The sequence below is a fragment of the Balaenoptera borealis genome (genome assembly GCF_965194805.1).
Source record: "Balaenoptera borealis genome assembly, chromosome: 5".
In the NCBI taxonomy this organism is placed as follows: Eukaryota; Metazoa; Chordata; class Mammalia; order Artiodactyla; family Balaenopteridae; genus Balaenoptera; species Balaenoptera borealis.
In genome coordinates, this window is record NC_138862.1 from 2,995,596 (window position 1) to 3,015,353 (window position 19,758).

At 46.6% G+C, this 19,758-nt stretch overlaps 1 protein-coding gene and 1 long non-coding RNA gene across 6 annotated transcripts; one reads left to right on the forward strand and one right to left on the reverse strand.

Moving 5' to 3' along the window:
- Positions 1-800: 800 nt before the first annotated feature.
- Positions 801-6,486, reverse strand: LOC309629266. 2 transcript variants are annotated; one of them, XR_014244962.1, is made up of 3 exons: positions 4,506-6,465; positions 4,133-4,393; positions 801-4,026 (listed from the first exon to the last, which is right to left on the reverse strand). It is a non-coding gene; the product is annotated as an uncharacterized lncRNA (long non-coding RNA). The 2 variants fall into 2 exon arrangements; XR_014244961.1 differs by having other exon boundaries at positions 4,133-6,486.
- Positions 6,487-6,557: 71 nt separating this feature from the next.
- Positions 6,558-19,444, forward strand: U2AF1 (U2 small nuclear RNA auxiliary factor 1). Of its 4 annotated transcripts, none has more exons than XM_082393069.1 (8): positions 6,558-6,716; positions 10,152-10,239; positions 12,664-12,730; positions 16,987-17,036; positions 17,189-17,287; positions 17,828-17,961; positions 18,040-18,132; positions 19,163-19,444. In XM_082393069.1, exons 1-8 carry the CDS (start codon positions 6,673-6,675, stop codon positions 19,299-19,301), a joined length of 714 nt encoding a protein of 237 aa, XP_082249195.1. In that variant the 5' UTR covers positions 6,558-6,672; the 3' UTR covers positions 19,302-19,444. The 4 variants fall into 4 exon arrangements, with proteins under 4 accessions (XP_082249195.1, XP_082249194.1, XP_082249196.1 ...); XM_082393068.1 differs by lacking the exon at positions 12,664-12,730 and adding an exon at positions 13,547-13,613; XM_082393070.1 differs by lacking the exon at positions 12,664-12,730 and adding an exon at positions 13,547-13,613 and having other exon boundaries at positions 17,828-17,949.
- The last annotated feature ends 314 nt before the right edge of the window (positions 19,445-19,758 follow it).

The window sequence follows — 19,758 nt, forward strand, 5'->3', positions numbered from 1 at the left end:
GCTGGAGGCTTGTCCCCTGGGATGCCAGGGGGTGCCGTGCCCCAGAGCTCTCTACCAAGCCACCCCAGGGGATGCAGGAGAGGCTGCTCTTGGGACCTGCCTTTCCAGGTCACTCCAGTGCAGAGACCCTGGGAGAAGGGCCAGGGGAGGTGCTGGCCACTGTGCACTGCAGGGCCTGAACACTGGAAGAGCAAGAGAAACCCCCCTCCCGTGTCCCTCCGCGGTTCTGTACTGACGAGGCTCCACACGGCTCTGGCCCCAAAGCAGAACCACTGGCAAAGCCCAGAGCAGGCAAAGAAGGGAGGATCTGAGGCTGAGAGGGAACAAGCCCATGAGCCGGCGAAGTCCGCCCCTACAGTCAGCCATTCCCCCGACGTCCACCGCGTGCATCTCGAGGCAGCCCTGAGCTAGGGGGCCGTCTACAAAGGTGACTGAGGCCCTCGCGAGGGCACCAGATTTAGTACATAAAAGTGCAGGACAGGGCTTCCCTGGTGGCGCAGTGGTTGAGAGTCTGCCTGCCAATGCAGGGGACACGAGTTCGAGCCCTGGTCTGGGAAGATCCCACATGCCGCGGAGCAACTGGGCCCGTGAGCCATAGTTACTGAGCCTGCGCGTCTGGAGCCTGTGCTCTGCAACGGGAGAGGCCGCTATAGTGAGAGGCCCGCGCACCGCAATGAGGAGTGGCCCCCGCTTAACACAACTAGAGAAAGCCCTCGCACAGAAACGAAGACCCAACACAGCCATAAGTAAATAAATAAATAAATTAAAAAAAAAAAAAAAAGTGCAGGACAAAGCTCAGATAAATGACAGATAATTTGTTAGTATAGATCCCATGCAATATTTGGGACATACTTATACTAAAAAATTATTCATCCTTTATCTGAAAATCAGATTTAGCTGGGCATCCTGTGTTTGTTTTTAATTGAAGTACAGTTGATTTACAATGTTGTAATAGCTTCAGGTGTACAGCAAAGTGATTCAGTTATTTTTTCTCAGATTCTTTTACACTAGAGGTTATTACAAGATACTGAATATAGTTCCTTGTGCTATACAGTAAACCCTTGTTGCTTATCTATTTTATGTATAGTAGTTTATATCTGTTCATCCCAAACTCCTAATTTATCCCTCCCTTCCCTTTCCCCTTTGGTAACCATAAGTTTGTTTTCTATGTCTGTGAGTCTGTTTCTGTTTTGTAAATAAGTTCATTGGTACTATTTTTTAGATTCCGTCTATAAGTGGAATCATATGATATTTGTCTATCCTTGTCTGACTTATTTCACTTAGTATGATAATCTCTAGGTCCATCCATGTTGCTGCAAATGACAGTATTTCATTCTTTCTTATGGCTGAGTAATATTCTATTTTTTTATATACATACACACACACACACACACATACACACACATATACCACATCTTCTTAAACTAATCGAATGTTAGACACTTAGGATGCTTCCATGTCTTGGCTATTATAAATAGTGCTGCTATGAACAGTGGGTTGCATGCATCATTTTGAATTAGAGTTTTCGTCTTTTTTCCGGATATTTGGGCATCCTGTGTTTTATCTGACACTCTGACCCCGGCACTGCCCTCAGGGACACAGAGTCTGATAGACACGGTAAGTCCCATCAAGGCCTTTACTTCAGCATCTTCTGTTCACAAGAGTGTCAGTCAAGTACAGAGACTGGCTGAACTGGCTTATTCCCTGCGCCCCTTCCCCCTCCTCCCCAGGGGCTGGCCTGGGCCACAGCTCCTTGCATCAGAGTCTGTCACACCCCACAGTGATCCCCCCTCACTACGCTTCATTCGCTCACAAATATTTCCTGGGATGCTTTTGCCGAGCTCCAGGTCTGAGTCTTCCGGGGCCAGCTGGGCTTCGGAGTTCAAAGCATTCAGAGCCAAAATAATAATAATAAGAAGAGGACATACAACATATTATATAACCTCCATCAGGGCCTGGGGCAGGACCGCCAACATGAAATACACTAACACCTCTGCAGCCAAATCTGTCCCACTAAGTGGGATAAATAACCCATAAATAGCATTACACCTTGCTTCCGGCTGATTTATACAGTAATAAAGTGGCTCGTGAGATGCTGAGATAACTACAGACAATAAATTCTCTAGTACTTCTTACTCCCAAGGAAAATGTTCTAAAGCTTCGAGCTTATGCCAGTTCAAGCGAAGCTCAGTGCCCGGACGTGCGTGTGCAGTGAGTCATCTCCAGGCCTGGCTGCCCCAGCTCTGCGAGGAGGCCCAGCAGCGCTGCACGGCCTCGGTCACCAGGCTGGAGGTGGGCAGTGGAGGATGGTCATCTCGAGCCACGATGCAGCTGCAGAAAGACGGTACCTCTCAGCACGTCTCCACGCGTCACCATCTCAGAACTAAGCCATCTCTTTGGCTCCGTGATTGCCTGCTGGCTGATAAGTGTCCTCGAAGCCAGTGATCGGCAGGTCACACACCATGACCGCACAGTCCCCGGGGGCCTCCTCAGCATTCACAGTGCCTCACCGTCTTCTCCCCTCCTTGGCCTCATCTGTATTTAACCCAGTCCAGCGATGTCTCCATCCCTCAAGGGAGGCAGGAGACCTGCTCCATTTCCATGCCCAGCATTTCTTCCATGTCCCTTTCCCCTGACTTAAGCCCTGGTTTACATCAACTGCAGGAGGCGTTCACTTACCCACCCCCCACTCCACCTCAAAAAAAAGTTTTTACATTCACTCTTCACGGGGTGTAAAACTCCTGTCACAAATCGGGGGAAAGTGAACGTCAGAAATGTTACTTTTCAAAAAACATCCAGGAAGGCACCGTGTGCAGGAATAATAAAATATCCGTTTTCTCCCAGTCTGGGCTTCTCTCAGTGAATTCATGCTGCTGATTGAAAGGGATCATCAAGCCAGGCAGAAAACACTTCTTGGGTTACCAGTACACGTTCGTTTGCATAAGAGGACACACACAGGGACGCATTCGCCCGCCACCTGTGGCTTTTTCCAATCACAGCCAGCTTCATCCTGAGTCGGCCTGTGCTTTTCATCCTGAAACCCTGCCTGCACCCTCAACCATTCTAATGCCTTTCTAGAAATAGAACACAGGACCCAGCTGCCTCGTCAGCTCTGAAGACTAGTGCAGACTGAGGTTTTAACCCGAAACAATCTTAGCAAATCCACCACTATGATTTTCAGATGGCTCCTGAAGAGAAGTTTTTTTACCACAGACATTCAGATTGTTCTACATCACTGCCTAAATTTCCACAGCCAACCTTCTGAATATTCATGCTCACCTTTAAAAATCAGTTCTTCCTGTGCTATCCAAGCTGTCTCATGAGCAGCAAATGCCGTTTGGCATACGCTGGCGTCCTCATTGCCAAGTCCACCATCCACTTCTGTCAGCACCCCTGCCCCCCCAGGCAGTGGTTTCCATGTCTCAGTGGGTCTTGGTCATCACCAATCCTGCAGAACTTCAACTGCCCGCCCTTTGATTTCCAAAGTCATATGTCATGGTGGGTCCCAACATCACCGGCTTCCTGATATCACCAAGGACAGTGTTATCTGTGTCCCCAGCAAGCAGTGGGGTATCTTTAACTCTTTTTTCATGCATGAATAGTACGACTGAACACAAAGTCACAAAAGGAAAAATAAACTTAAAAATTTAAAACACACACAACAACACCAGCAACTGATAGAGGCGCCTGCACCCCTGGGAGCATTGGAGTGCTACAGTCAGGTCAGGTCAGATTTTGCAGCAAAGAGAATCTTGGCACCAAACTTACGGGAAAAAAACTTCTCAGTGTCCAGAGCTTTCTGCATTTTGGAATTGCAGATAAGGGACTGTAGGTCTGTTCTACCGGGGAATCAAGGAAAAGACAGAACCAGGGTCTTCAAAGAGCTCCCAGTCGAACAAGAGAGAGCTGTCTGCAAACAGAGCACAGTTCAGTGGTGAAAGCAGCTACCATTCGGCAATGTCGGGGAGGAAGACCTTTGCCTCTGCCCTTCTAGGGTTTTCCAGCTGCTCTAAGAATTAAATTGACCTGAGACAGATTAATAGGAGAACATCAAACAAAAGTTTAGTAACATGTATACATGGGAGAGGCATTGGGAAAATGAGTATCTCACCGAAATGGCTGAAGCCCTCACCTTAAACACCATCTTCAGCTGAAGACAAAAGAGCACGTTGAGGGTAGTGGTTTGGGACTTCAAAGGGGTGGAAGGCAATTCACAGAGATGGAAAAGCAGATGTGTGGTAAGCAAATGTTCGTGGGCCTTGCAGAGACAGTGGGACACAGAGCGGACTCTGACCTCTAGGTTTTCCCACCACATTGGGCCATGTTCTTTGTAGATATCTGTGGCGACGGCTCTATTCCAGGAACGGGCCCTTTATCTAAATTCTTTAGGCAGCTAAGGGGGAGGTAAAAAGAAACACTTTCTGAGTCTTCTTTCTTAAAAGCAATCAGCCTAAATTAATCCTCATGCCAAAGAGACACATTTTGGGGTGGCACACTTTGCTTACCTAGAGTGAGCACCTACGAAGTGCTCCCTCCAAGGCAAGCATTGCTGATTCCATTAACAAATGGAAACTCTGAGTCCGGAGAAGTTCATAACCAAGTGCTATAAAGACTTACGTCTCCCCCCCTCAACACATTTAAATTCTAACCTCCAATGGGGTGAGGGCCTTCGGGTCACAATCAGGCCATGAGGGCAGAGCTCTCACATATGGAATTAATGCCCCTATAAAAGGACCCCAGAGGGCTCTCCCTTCCCCCACGTGAGGACCATTGGGGCCCAGGATAGGCCATCTCAAAATGTGCCTTAATGGCATATTGATTATTTTGAATTAAAGTACTTAAGAAACGGCCAATGCAAAGGGACACTCTGACCCTCCTTTCTGTCTCCCTGAAAGCAGGACATAAATCTTTTCTGTGAAAGGAGCATCCCCTGCATCTAGAGGCAGGACACCCTTATCCCCAAAGATGGGGAATTGGGGGCCAAGAAACACAAACAAACCTCATTCTTTAACTGGCACACCAAACCTAAGCTTCTTTGTCCTGTCGAGTCCTCACAAATTTATTGTTTGTCTAAAAAGTATAAAAGTTTCCTGCTTTGGCCACTTCTTAGGTCCCATTTCTACAGGGCCTCCGTGCACATGAATTAGAATTAGTTTATTTTTCTCCTGTTAATCTGTCTTGTGCCAACTGAACTATCAGTCCAGCCACAAGAACCCAAGAGGGGTTGAGGGGAAGTTTCCCCCTCCCCAAGAGCACAGATAGGATCATAGCTCCTGCTATGACACTCACCAACCAAAAAAGTGGTTCTCAGACTGTGTCCAAAGGAAACCAAGAGGCCTCAGATCTGCTGTGAGAGCTACACAAGGACCTGATTATCTTTTTTTACCCTTCACCTGCAACCCATTCTCAAATGTGTTCTATACCAAATTTTAACACACTAGAGACGGCCAAAATATCAAACATTTCTGCCAGGATAACTCACTTTTGTGAGTTATCCTGGCCTCCCCCCCAGGATAAAACTTTGTTGCATTCTGTTTAGCTATGAACACCCGAGACTGCAGAGCTTGGTTGGCAAACACACCAGGTGTGCATTTGCCCCAAATACAAAAAGATGCCTGCAGGAGGCCACTTGATGCAGGACTGCTAGTGGAGACGAGGCTGGATCAACCCACGGGCCCATCAACAGGGGACGGGTTGACCACACAGTGGAGCTCTGCGCAGCTACAAAAGCAGTCAGGACCTTGACCACGGATCCCTATGGAGCCTCCTCAAGGATGGACGGTTACATGAAAAAAGGCAAGGAGGAGGAAACAGTGGGTAGAAAGGAGGGTCCTCCAAAAAACGGAATAAACTAAGAAAACCGGAGGTCGGTAGCTCTGGGGGAAGGACCTGGCGTCCCCGTAGGTCTGTAACCTCTGCTCGGCTCCCGACCGGCCCCCTTCCCGCAGCGGCCCCCGCGCTCCAGCTTTTCCGCGGTCTTTAGGGTTTACGCGCTGGGCGCCGCGGGCCAGTCAGCCCGGCCCGAAGACGTGCGGTCGGCCTTCTGGGCGTCGGAGGCTCTCCGAACCCGCCGGGCTTTCCCGGGACCGGGCCCAGGCGGCGCAACTCCCGGACCGGGGGCGGCTGGGCGCCCCGATTTTGCTCCCTGCCTACGAGGGTGCTGGAGGAGGGATCCTCCCGGAGAAAGAGTTCGAAAGACGGTGGGGGTCCCACATGGAAAGTGCGGGGACAGGGCGCCTGTCCCGCTGAGAGGACAGGCGCGCCCCGGGCCCAGCCCCAGGGACAGGGTGGAGAAGCCCCTCGTCCGCCGCCTCCTCCTCCTTGACCGCCGTTTGCGCGCTCGGCTTCTCTGGGCACCAGGGGACACCGGCGGGGGTCGCGAGGCCTCGGCCGTGGCGCGAGGAGCACGGGAGCGAGGCCGGAGAGCGCCGGGAAGGGGCGCCGGGAGGGGGCGCAGGCGGGCGGCGCGCAGGCTCCTGGGCCGCGAGGGTGGTGCCTCCCGCGCGCGCCAAGCCCCGCCCACGCGCAGGCAGCGTCTCTTCCGATTGGGCAGCGCCGCCAGGCCGTCGGCGTGGGGCGAGAGTCGTCGCGTCCGGGTGACGTCTCCCGCGGGCGTCGGGAGGGGTCGTCGGCGTCCGCAGCAGTGTCGGCGGCCGCGGCGGCGGGTGGGAAATGGCGGAGTATTTGGCCTCCATCTTCGGCACCGAGAAAGACAAGTGAGTGAGAGCCGGCCGCCGGGGTCCCGGGTCAGGGGGGCGGGAGGCGTGCGGCGGGGCTCGGCGGCGGGGCCCGGGAAGCGGCGGGAGGCCCGGCGGGCCGGCGGGGGGAGGGGCGGGCGGCTCTTCCGGCCTCGGGAGTCGCGCGCCGCCGCCTCGTGCGCCCGGGCGGGCGGGCGATGGGCCGGGCGGGTGGCGGGCTTCCGCTTGGGCGGCGTGGCCTCTCCCGCCGGGGGCTGCTCGGCGGCCCACCTACAGGCGACCCTCGCCCCCGCGCCCCTGGCACTCGGAAGCCGCCTCGAGTTGTGCTGAAGTTGTCAACATTAACGATTCCCCCAACTTTCATCTTTTAATGTCGAGCCGGGCAAGCGGTAGTACAGGCTTCGCCCGCGTTAAATCGTTAGATAACTTAGAGTCCTAACTGTTAGGGTTTTATCCGCTTCACGAGCTTCTTGTGTGAGTTAAGCGGTGATCGGACTGATCATAAGGACATTTGATGTGAAAAAGTATTTTGGAGATTACGGGTTCAACCAACCATAAAAGACATAATCTGATTTTAAAATACTTTAAGATGCAATTCCAATATAAGAGTAAGATGGGTGTTTTTTCTTTTTTTAGGTTGTGTATCTTTCGTAATCAATTGTTAGATTAAAAGTAAAACATATAATTTTGACTTTGCCACGTATTAATTTCCAGTTTATTCACTGAAGTTTAGTCTAAAGGGAATGTTTCCAGACATTTTGGAGGATAATTCTTACTTTGAAAACCCAAAGATTAAGCTTAATCTATTTGAATAAATGGTTAACATCTTGGGATTCTTTAGGGCTGTACAGGGCTTACGTGAATATGTTTTTAACGATAAACTCCTAAGTTTGCTATAGATAATGTTTTAATACCACTTGATCAAACACTTTAAATTGTTTCTGTTTTCCAGGATGCAGTTTATCTTGTAAAATGTCTTCTTTTACACATTCTAGAATCTTCTGTGTTGTTTGGAAGAGGGGGTTATATTTTTTCCTAGCAAAACTCACAAGACAAAAGCATCAGTCATACTCACTCCAGAAACATTAATTGAGTGTCAACTCAAGGCCAATCTCTGGGGACTCAAAGATGGGTAAAATTTGGATCTTGTTCTCAAGGAACTCAAGGAGTGAGAGGGTACTTATCATGTAAAGGATAACTAAAGTAAAACGCATTAAAATGTATTAAGTGCTATGGAAGAGGTGTGTGCCCCGAAGGCTGTGGCTCCAGAGGCAGCAGCTTGGGGAACATGATCTTGAATGGATTGGCCAGCTCTGCTGGAAAAAGAGGCTTCTCGGAGTTTGCTGAAGAGCATGCAGTGTTAATTTCACTCTTGAGCTTATGTTAGTGTGGGCCATGACTTATGTCCCATTGCAGTTTTTTTCCGTTGTTCTGGTAAAAAGCTGCATAAGGTGGTGTCTTCGCTGTTGCTCTATGAAACTCTTACTTCAGAGGTTCATTTCATATATTCATTCTATAAATAACCACGTTTCAATCTGTTGGTGCTGTATTGTAAAAATCATGGCTATAATTCAGGAAACTTGATTATTTAATCTAGGTTTCTCATTTCAGGGAGACGTGGGGTTTTAGTTTCCAGGAAACATCTCGACTCCTAAAAAATGAAGATGATGATTCCCGCTTACCTTTTTCTTTTCTTTTCTTTTTTTTTTTTTCAATTTAAGCTGGAAGTAAAATGTAGGTCTATACCAATTAAAAATATTTAGCTAATTACACATGTGAGGTTATGGACATTTTCTAAATCTAAGCACAGATTAGCCTTTCTAATATCTTCTCTGTGATAGTAAATCACGTCTTTTCTTTTACATCTTTTCATTTTATTTCAGTAGTTTAATGAGCACACTAGAAAAGTTTTGACTGATAGACTAAATTCAGTAATTAACTGGGCATAATGAAAAGAGAGTCATCTCTGGAAGTACAGGACCAAGGATTGTTTTAATTATATGGAATAGTTGGGTATTAATTGTTGAGATGGGTTTTGTCTATTCTGGGATATTCTTAAAATAAGCTCTTTATTTTCGAGTGACTTCCTGAAGATGTAATGTTATATACTCAAGTGAAATAATCTGAAGCAAGAGCTATAAGTTTGCAAATACATGTAGTAATCATTTTCCTCTCCTGATAAATTCAGACTTTTCCACTTTTATTGCTATCTAATAGTAAATCAATGGCTAGTTGATCTTCATGGTCCATCAGATTTCACTGAGGCCCTTTGACCTTAACTCTGGATGGCCCTTGCTAAAAACTTGAATCTACAGGGTAACTGTCCCACCTCTGCAAGTCTAAATTTGAATGGGGCCCACTAGTAAGAGTTCATAATTCATCACAGATGGAATATGCTAAGCCACCTTGCATTGCTGTCACGCTGGCTGGAGTGCTAGTTTTGATTTTATCTGGATGGCCCAAGTATTGGAGCATTTTAAGGGAGGGCTTTGCGATATGGGGACAGAAGGTGGCCTTGTGGACTTCCTGCAGACGGGGGGGAGTTCCCCAATAGCTTGTTTTCAGTGTATTGAAACCAGGGGGAATGGTTTACTTAGACCTCTTTTTGGGAATTTCCTATTGGTCTGGTGTCTTGGGTGAGGGAACCTGGACTTTGTGATTACTTAGATAATAATGACTACGTGTAATGAGCACACAGATGGTACATCTGATTCTGGTTCTCGGGACAGTGCCATGTTGGCATTTTCCTCAGTTTACAGATGGCTCCTGAGACCCGGACAGGGACGGGCTACTGGCCCAAGTCCAGGCAGCTAGTAGCAGACTCAGGATCTTGACCCCTCGCTACACTGTGTTGATGTCCTCAAGAGAAAATTTCATCGTGGAAGACTAGAGAACAGATAGGTTTTAAGTTAAATACAGTTTTAGATTAACTTAACATACAGTTTAAGAGGAAAGGATAGAGAAGTACAGTTGACCTTTGAACCACGTGGAGGTTGGGGTGCTGACCCTCTGCACAGTCAATAATCCAGTCTGAGTTCAACTTCTAGGCAGCCCATGTCTGCTGTTCCGAATCCTACGATTCATCCAACCATGGGTCGTGTAGTACTGTAGGATTTAATGACTAAAAAAGCTGAATATAAGTGGACCTGCATAGTTCAAGCCCGTGTTGTTCAAGGGTCAACTGTAGTTGAAAGTGGAGGGGATTCCAGTGCGGAGGAACCAGGTTAGAATTAGAGTGTTCTTCATTGAAAGAGTACCATGTTTTTAGAGGGGCAAATTGAAGCTGAGTAGCTCTAAAATATGGGAAGGTACCTATTACCAGTAAAAACAACGTGCCTATGTTTTTGTGAAGTAAAAGAAAAGTAGTTTGACAGCATTTATCTTGTTGATGACATATTTCCATCTATTTGTTATCTTCCCAGCAAAATAATCAGCTCTTATTTTCCCTTACAGAGTCAACTGTTCATTTTATTTCAAAATTGGAGCATGTCGTCATGGAGACAGATGCTCTCGGTTGCACAATAAACCGACCTTTAGCCAGGTTTGTTTGTTTTTCCTTTTTTTTTTCCGTTTTCATGTAAATGATCAAAACTTCATGTACTTTACAGAGGCAGTTAATTTCCATGTGTTAATAAACGGGGGTTTTTTTCTATAGTTTTATTTTCCATCTGTGTTCATAAATGTGTTTATTTAAATGAGAATGAGGCAGGTGAACCACCCCTAGCGAAGGTCTGAGAGCACCATTCCCTGTTTTTGTCATTAGAAAAACTTGTTGGCTGTGACTGGTTTTCACTGCCTTACCACCGTCCCTGCCTCTAACAGGCGTGGGCTGGGAGGGGCGGCCGGGCCTGCGCTGCCTTCGCCTCTGCTCCGGGCGCTGGTAGATGCAGAGCTGGCTTTCTGCTCGTTGCTCTCCAGGCAGTAGAGGAGACGCTGGCGCGATCGTCAGCAGAGCCGTCACTCTGCATGCAGGGGCTCTCCAGTACTCCCGGGTGTGTCCCCTCTGAGACCCCGGCCAAGGACACAGCAAGTCGTATCATGTCATTAGAAACACGAACAATGAAAGTTAACGTTAGAGACAGGCATTTACCTTCAGTTATTCATGGCCAGTCTGTTCAGTTAATGAGAGATGCCTGTTGCCTTGGGCTTGGCTATGTTGTGAGTTCAGATCAGTCAGAAACGGTGATTTTTGATAGTTTATTTTTGGCTAATTGAAGAAAAGGCAAGGGTTTACACCCTGCAACAGATCCAGTGAATTAAAGGGAGAAAGCACCTCTGGGAGGAACAGAAAACTTCTGTCCGTGTTTACCTGAATGTTTGGATTTGAAAAGAATCTGTACTTCAGTCTTTCCAGACTGAGGGCCCTTGAGCTCCTTCAAGCCACCCGTGAAGTCTGAATGTGCAGCCTCAGAACCACTGAGTATAAGTATTTAGGAAAGTCAGTCAGTTGTAAGAAAGAGACGGTATTTTCTAACTTAATAGCTTTGAACATGTCTCTTTCGAAATTCAGAATATTGGAGAATTCACTTTACGTTTTCTGTTTGTTGTATTTTTTTTTTTAAGTGCTTCCATTTATGAACTAAATCTTCCCCACTAGGCCAGTGGCCATGATTCCGTTAAAGTTTGGTGGGGTCAGGTGTATGTGTTAACTTGAACATCTTGTTTTGATTCATTTGGTTGGATTTAGGTAATCCTGACCACCTGTGATTTTAATGGAACTGAATTACTCCCTTTAAGTGAAGTTTCTTTTATTATTAAACAGCCACTGCCAGATGACCTGAGTGAGAGCTAAAGTGAATTTCCTGTTGGATCACTGGGCTCAGTATAGCTTTCCATCAGAGCTGTCACACACTGGTGATTCCAGTTAAAAACCAAGTGTGGTTGGCTTTGGGAACATCGGAGTCCTGAAGTGGTTGACTCGGGGCGGTGTCAGTGGCTTGCAGAGAGGCCAGGCCCCGGGGGTGGGTCTGTGTGGTGGCAGCGGTGCTGCGTGGCTGGCGGCCATCCTCCCAGCTTGGTTTCCCAGAGCAGACCTGCGGCTGGGGGACCCGCACGACCACTCCCCTTGACCCCGCAGCTAGAAGCGGAGCCGGCCGGTTCTGTGAAACCACTTAACAAAACTGCTTTGGATACACGTTGAGACTGAATGTTTATTTTCTTAAATCATGCGGTTTATTGGCTCAGCTTGTAAATCTCTAGCGTAATTGAGTGTGGGCTTCTTTCTAAGCTTTTACAGTGATGTGGACGTTAAGATTCATGTGATGCTAGCCTACTAACTTAAACATGGTTTGTTTTTTCAGACAACTTGAGTTTGAGAAGAACGGTACAATGTAAGGTTTCAAGTCTGCCTGATCCAGTTTAAAGCACAAGGGCTAAAAGGATTTTTTTCCCTTAAAAGAAGGATTGGAAAAGAGCAAATGTTTTAAGCTATTGTATTATGTAAACAGAGATCCCACCAAGAAAATGTAAATATGATAGGTGTCCACGAGAGTTAGGAAACCCATTCGGTGTGCCTGTTTCCTACGAGATCAAGAGAGCTTGATGGACTACATATACTTGGGTTATGCATTTGGTTTTAAAATTTTTTTTCATATGGGGAATATGATTATAATGTGAATTTTTTGACATCATAGTGTCTGCTAGCTTGAAGTATGAGGAAATGTTAGTGCTCTATTATTTGCCTTGTCTTAAAACACTTCAGTGCCGTGGGACTACTCAAAATAACAATTACAGTTTCTTCTTGGTTGCTGGCTGACTTGACCTAAGTCACTTGACCTAAGTCACCGCTCAAACTCTGTTTTCATAATATGATGGTTTGGGTGTACTCTTCAGAAGACAAGTGTCTGACTTGCAGGAAACAAACAGCAGGCGTTGAGCCATTTGCAAACAAGTTGTCTCTTTGCAATTGTCTAATATATGCACAGCAGCCAGTAGAATTCCCCTTTTTATTTTTTTTTCCCCGCAGACCATCTTGATTCAAAACATCTATCGTAATCCCCAAAACAGTGCACAGACGGCTGACGGCTCACACTGTAAGTCCCACAGTTGGAGAAATTTTTTTAAAACAATGGTGTTAAAGAGCCCACTCTTAATTGAGACAAATAATGTTGGCTTCTGAGCTGCTGACATAGAGCTGTTGCAAACAGGACACGGTGCCGGAGGTCCTTGGCGCACACAGCAAGAACTTGATACTTGGCCGCGTTCAGCAGGCTGGCTGGGAGGTCACTGGCCGGACCTCTTCCCACCGTGGACGTTTGTTAACGAGAGGGGTCCGGCCCTGTGACACCCAAACGTCACCAGCCAGTCATTGGTCTTCACAGTGACTGAACCCCTGGCAATTATTAAGTTCTTTCTGTGAAATCAAAAACCTTAGGAATATTTAGGATTTAATAAGGTAAGTGGCCCAATAAGTGTGGGTTTTATTTCACCATTATAATTTTTCCTCTAGGAAGTAGAGATTTCATGATACGTAATTATTGTATTTCTCTAATCAGTTGATACAGGCACTCTTTCTCATTTGTTCATTAAAAGTTTCCTATAACAGGAATATTTTGGTAGTAGCCTGCCGAGTTGTTTGCATTCTTAACTGGATTGGAACTTTGAAATGGAGAATTTTTACAGTCTGTGACAGAAATACAATATGAGCATGTCATGGGATCTCTGTTGCATTGCAGTGTCAGGGTGCTCCAAGACAGCCATCAACTAAGAGAAAACATCTCTGCTTCGAAAGAAAATAACTTGATCTTTTTTCAGCACTGAGTCTTGACTGAAGTGATCGCCACAGGAAACCGGTTAAGTGTTTACATTTAATTTTCCATGATATAAAGTTGTTGCGTTTTGTATTTCAGACCATTGCCCTCTTGAACATTTACCGTAACCCTCAAAACTCTTCCCAGTCTGCTGACGGTTTGCGCTGTAAGTTCATACAAGTTCCTTCCCTGGTTCCCTGGGCTTGCGTGTCAGAGCTCAGCGTCAACTCCATCTGGTCTGCCGCTGTAGTGTCAAGGACCACCTTTCACTAGAGGTGTCGAGAGCTTATGTCCCACTGACCCCATGGAAACCTCTGTTTGAGATTGGGACTCGTGCCCACTTATTTAGGAAGGAAAAAGGGACTGGAGAGGGTGCCCTTTACAAGAGCGTGGAGCTGCTGCTCTTCCTTCCGGTACCTTGGCCGTCATCCGGGGGGAATGTGTGTCAGCTTAAATGTGGACTCACGTTCTTCCCGCTTAACAGGGAAAGTTTCTCTGACTTAAAAAAAATTGTTCTGAAATTGTTTTTCAGATTTTTTTTCTTGTTAGACTTTTTCCCCCTTAAACTCCGTTTTGGAGATGATGCTTTTAACTGCGAGAGCCCTGTTGTGAGAACGCTTCCCACGTGGGGCCCTCCACGCGGCACTGGCCCCGAGTGCAGCACAGTCCTGGTGGGCTCCTGTCTTCCTCAGATGCTTTATGTAGGTGTTTCCAACTTCAGGAGTTAGCTTATTACATTTGGGAAGTAAAGGATACTTGGTAGGGAATAGCTCTAGACCGGGCATTCAGTAGACGTTACTGGTTTCTTCAGGTAATGGGAAGTGCTGAATTTAAGTTATGGATGTGGTATTTACTGAGGGGTATCTTTTAGGGAACAGGAGAAATATTACTATCTCTGGAAAGTTAAACTACAGTTTAAGTTTTACAGCTGTTGAACCGTAGAGTGGATTTAGTCATCTGAGGATAAACTGAAACGAACATCCTGGACTCGTGTTAAAATCAAGGGGTCCAGACCAAAGGGTAGATGCTTCTCATGCACCAGTTTGTTTTGAAGCTGTAAAAAATAGATCACAGAATAACACCACGAGGTACCTTTGGATAGCCACAAACCTGGATCAAATACACCCTTGGCCCGGAGCCCCTCAGTTTATAGGGTGACCTACAGTGGGTGAAATGGTCCCAGCAGCCACCACCTCCTCAAGCTGGCCCCAGACTGGGAGGCTTCCCAGTTCCGTGTGTGTGCGTGCACGGTGCTTGTGTCTGCAGGGGAGGGACTGGTACATTTTTCCTGCCGAGACACTAAATGTTTTTCGATGCTAATGCTGACCTGATAGAGAATTAATTTCTTTGCCTGAATCTGATGGTAGCAGGATTTACTTGGTAGCCCTTGATTTAAAATACCTGGTTTTCTGTTTTTTAAAGAAATAAGTCAATGGGTGGAAGAAACTGTTTCTCTATGGACTGATTAAATAATTTTTGTAACAGCCCTACCCTGGGGTAGAAATGAATGAGAAGTAGATGACTGAGTTATGACAGTTAATCACTCTTTGCCCTGCTTGTTTTTTCGGGGATGCGTATGCTTTATTGACAGAAGAATGTTGCATTAGTTCTCTGTGTCTATATCTGTGATTCACAGGACTCTTGTTTTGCATATGCTACAAAAATAAAAGTTTAGCTGTACTAAAGATTACAATTCTGGGGTCCAGATTGTACAAATTAAACACAATTTGGATTCTACAATTTAGCTAGGTTCATAAGTTTCCTAAAATTACTGGCTCTTTTTAACGTACCCTTTTATCTGTAGAAAAATAAGCTATCTTTGCTCGGATTAAACTTAAATATGAACCCCAGTTTAAGAGCGTTTCTGTAAGAAAACTGGGTACTTATTTAAAATATATTGAGTCGTGTAAATACTCTTTTAGTTGAACAGTTTTTTAATCACTCATCTCTGCCTTTTAGGTCATTTTGATTGACTCAAAAATTTTAACCAGAGTATAGGAGATAAGATATGCCCACTATCAAGCATTTTAAAATATGAACTTGACATAAATTTTTAAAATACAATATTCTGTTATATAGTAACAGAATAGAAATTCTAAGAATATAGCCAGTGTTTTAACAGCCACCAAAATTTGATTCTCAGTATTGCTAAAACTTTTTGAGTGTGTGAATATTTTCTGTCTTCTCATTTTTTCTAATGTGGAGAAGGAAATTTTAAACATTAAAATCTGCCCTTGGAATGGGCTTCACTTGACTAGCTTTTCTGTTGTTCAGAACTTGATTTCTGGTCAGGGAAGAAGGTACGTTCACAATAGCTTTTAAATCGACACGAGCTGTCGAGTAGCCATTGTTGCCTAATGCATTCAGTAAGTTCTGTGTGCTAATGCAAGCTGGATTCCTAGAAATTCAAAAATAACTAAAATGCAGGGACACCCCCCCGCCCAGCTCCAGTGGCAAGAAAGTGAACTTAAATCATTGTCAGAATCAAAAACTGAAGTTCTTATCCTTGAGGTAAAAAGTTTCCCAGAGAGCTCGGGAACTGCTCTCAGGCAGCGCAGTGTGGATAGAGCCCATGGCCACAGCCCAGCGCCCTTGGCGAGTGCCCAGAGGGGACCGCCAGTCCAGGAGGCGGCCTGTGGAAGGTGACAATTAAAGACAGGCTGTCCCAGCCTCGAAGCCACTCCCTGGTCTGGCTGTTTGGAACGTCAGTTTACTGACACACCAGCTTTGTGCTTTCTCAGATTTAGGTTCAGAGAACGTTAGAGTTTGATGGTAAGATTTGGTAGGAGGATGACGAGGATAGAATGTAAATTTGCAGAATCTATCCACACACCTGACTTGATTTCACTTAGTGCACGTGGATTACGAAGAATAAACTTGATGAAAATAGTTTGAAATATAAAATAATGCTTTCTTCAACGAAGCATTGTAACTTTCCCTTTATGCGAAAGAGGGCGTTCAAAATACTGTAATTGAACTTGGTAATTATCCTACTGAGTCTTTATTTTCGGTCATTTGGGTTTTAATCGCATCAGAAAGAATTTTAATAACATTCTGTGTGGCTGCTAATTGGTAAAAGAAACTAGTCAGGAACATAAGCTTTTAATCATTTACCCTGATTTCAGCTTTCATTTTAACCTAATAAAGGAAAGGAAAAAAATCAGTGTGATTACTTGGCCTGTATCTTAAATCTAAAAAGGAAGAAAATTTTCATTTAAAAATTTCTTAATTTGAGAGTCAACCTTTTCCTCACACTTTCTGAAAATGTTGGCCCTTTGATGCTGATTAAAACTTGTTGTGATTTTAACATTTTAACAGCCAGAATTGAGATTGTCGTAAGGGGCATTTAAAAATCTCACCACACTTTAAAATTCCAACAAGTGGCTGTGTAATGCAGAGTCTTCAGTCTCCAGTAGGATGCAGCTCTCCTTTTCTCTCTAGATAATCTGATATGTGTTGTGTAGCAGTTTGAGTTTAAGCGCAGAGCTGTCTCAGTCACAGCTCCCTGCTCTAACCAGCAAGATTTCTGTTGTTCACAGGTGCTGTGAGCGATGTCGAGATGCAGGAACACTATGATGAGTTTTTTGAGGTGAGCTGTTGACTGAAACCCCCTGACCTGTCGTTCACCCTCTGTATCTGGAACTAGGACTTTTGTCCATTAATAAAAATTCCTAGACGTGAGTTATGTTCGGTTACTCTTTTATCTCTGTTGTGACCCTCAAACCACTGTCTTCCCTTCAGGAGGTTTTCACAGAAATGGAGGAGAAGTACGGGGAGGTGGAGGAGATGAACGTCTGCGACAACCTCGGAGATCACCTCGTTGGGAACGTGTATGTCAAGGTAGGAGTGAGACGGCAAGTGGGACTGAGGAAGGGTTAGTGCCCTGAGCCGCTAACCTCGAAGTTCCACGTGCTCAGACCTGCCCATGAATTCGATGCGCTGACCGGCCCTCGTTGGCTGTGGCTTGGGTCCGGTGGCCGGCCTGCGGGTGCCGGGAAGACGCAGGGAGGGCCCCGGTCGGCGGGTGTCTTTGGCTGTTGGTTAGCGGCTGTTGCACTGGGGAGAAGAAGCTGGTTTATATGTTTGGTTTCTTCCCCCCCCACCCCTTTTTTTTAATAAAACTTTCATCACCTGCATAAATCATGACGTGTTCTTTTAACCAGTTGAATTTGAAAACCATGGCAATATACATGGCATGAGCTTGGACCGTAGAAAAATTAACTCGTTGTAAATAAAGGGTGGGCTGGCTCTTAAATTGCTCTCCGACGTTATCCCACCTGAATTACTTTACCTGTGAACATGTGACGCATAGTTGAGTCAGTAGTTGAAGACAGTTGTCATTGAAGTGTGGGCGGCAGCGTTTTTGCCATGTCTTTTCAGTTCCGCCGCGAAGAAGATGCAGAAAAGGCCGTGATTGACCTGAACAACCGCTGGTTTAATGGCCAGCCGATCCACGCTGAGCTCTCCCCTGTGACTGACTTCAGAGAAGCCTGCTGCCGCCAGTACGAGATGGGGTAGGTGTGGGCAGGCCCCGGGGGCACCCTGGGCGGGTGGAGGGCATGCCCCGCGTGATCCCGTCTATTCTCCCGCAGGGAGTGCACGCGGGGAGGCTTCTGCAACTTCATGCACCTGAAGCCCATCTCTCGGGAGCTGCGGCGGGAGTTGTACGGGCGCCGCCGTAAGAAGTGAGTACTCGAGTGCACCGTGACCGTTTCTTAACCAAAATACTGTTTTCAAGTAAAGCTTGGCTTTCATGTCGTTTCTCTTTAAAAGGCACTGCTTAGAACGTAGTGCATATTTTAAAATATAACATGTACTCTTTGAAGGACATTTTCCACGCACGCACGGCTTCCTCCTTGTCAGGTCGAGATCAGACCTTAGTAACTGAGGGAACCGTTAAGCTGGTGACCACTAAAATTAGGTTTGTTTACACGGTGTTTATTCTCAAGATATCTGGACTTCCTTTACATGCTGCCTGTTTCCATTGGGGTTCCTTGGTTTTTATTGATTTGGGCAGGTTTCTTTGGCTGGGGGTGGGGGCACCGCCCTGTGGACCACCGACAGTTGGGCACCGTTACGTGTCTGGTCCTGTTGCTTAAGTGCAGGGGGTCGTGTCACCAAGCAGAGAAAAGGCCAAGGTGTCAGCGTAACGAGTGACTTCTACTCAGACTGAGTTCTGGCCCCAGAGGGCTTCTCGTCCCTCTCCTGTCAAACAAATATTTGGAGATGCAGACCTTATTGGTGATTGTTTCATTGTCAACAAAAAGAAGCATAGGAGAAAAAGAACCCTGGCCTCCCCTCGCCCACAGTGGGCCCGACGGACCCCGTCGCTGAGCTGCGTACATGTCGGGGCGGCGGCTTGGCCGGGACGGGACCTGAAACGGGGGTCAGACGTGGGGTGAGGGGTGTGTACGTCCCGTTCGCTCTGGATTAGGGTTTCCCCTGGCCGTTTGAGTTGGCGCCACAGGAGGATACGATAGAGAAGATGTCATAGCTCTTCAGTCTTCAGGTGCCCCTTTTTATCCCTGACACTTTAACATCTGAGATGAGGGCATGTCGTACAGCTCCAGCTTGTGGCTTAATTGGCAGCGTTTTTCTCCTTTGTTGGCCTCGTCGGCGCAGTGAGCTGCAGTGTTCAGACGTGTCAGTCCCCGTCCTGTGTGTTGCGTCCTGCGGTGTGGGTGCCATGGTGTCCTTTCCTGTCCTTGGTTGCAGGCATAGATCGCGGTCCCGCTCTCGGGAGCGTCGCTCTCGGTCTAGAGACTGTGGCCGCGGCGGCGGCGGCGGTGGCGGCGGGGGACGGGAGCGCGACAGGAGGCGGTCGAGAGACCGAGAGAGATCTGGGCGGTTCTGAGCCGTGCTGTTCTTGCCGCGTGTCTGCTGGGAAGTGTCGTCCGTCGTTGGTTGACCGAGCCAGTTCATAATGGGAGTTTTTTTTAAAAAAACAACAAAAAAAACAAAGATGGGTTTCTGAATAAAATTTGTAGTGATACAGAATTCCTGTGTGACTGATTTCTTGTGCCAAGTCTTTGTTTCCAGTCTCTTCCTTTACAGACCTGCACATACATCATCAACCCTTGAGGTGAAGGTATTACATCAGTCACTTCGTGTATAAATGACACACCTACCAGTAAAGGGAAAACTCATATGCGAAAAAGGCCTGTTTCTTGTGATCTGCATGTTAACAGGTAATCCAGCGTTTCTCTTCTGAAGCTGTTAGCCGACTGGAGTGGAGCCTGCAGTGTTGGGTTCTTATCCGTGAGCTTCTGGTTTTGCTCCAGGGGCCGCCTTGTGTCCTGAGACATGGGTGG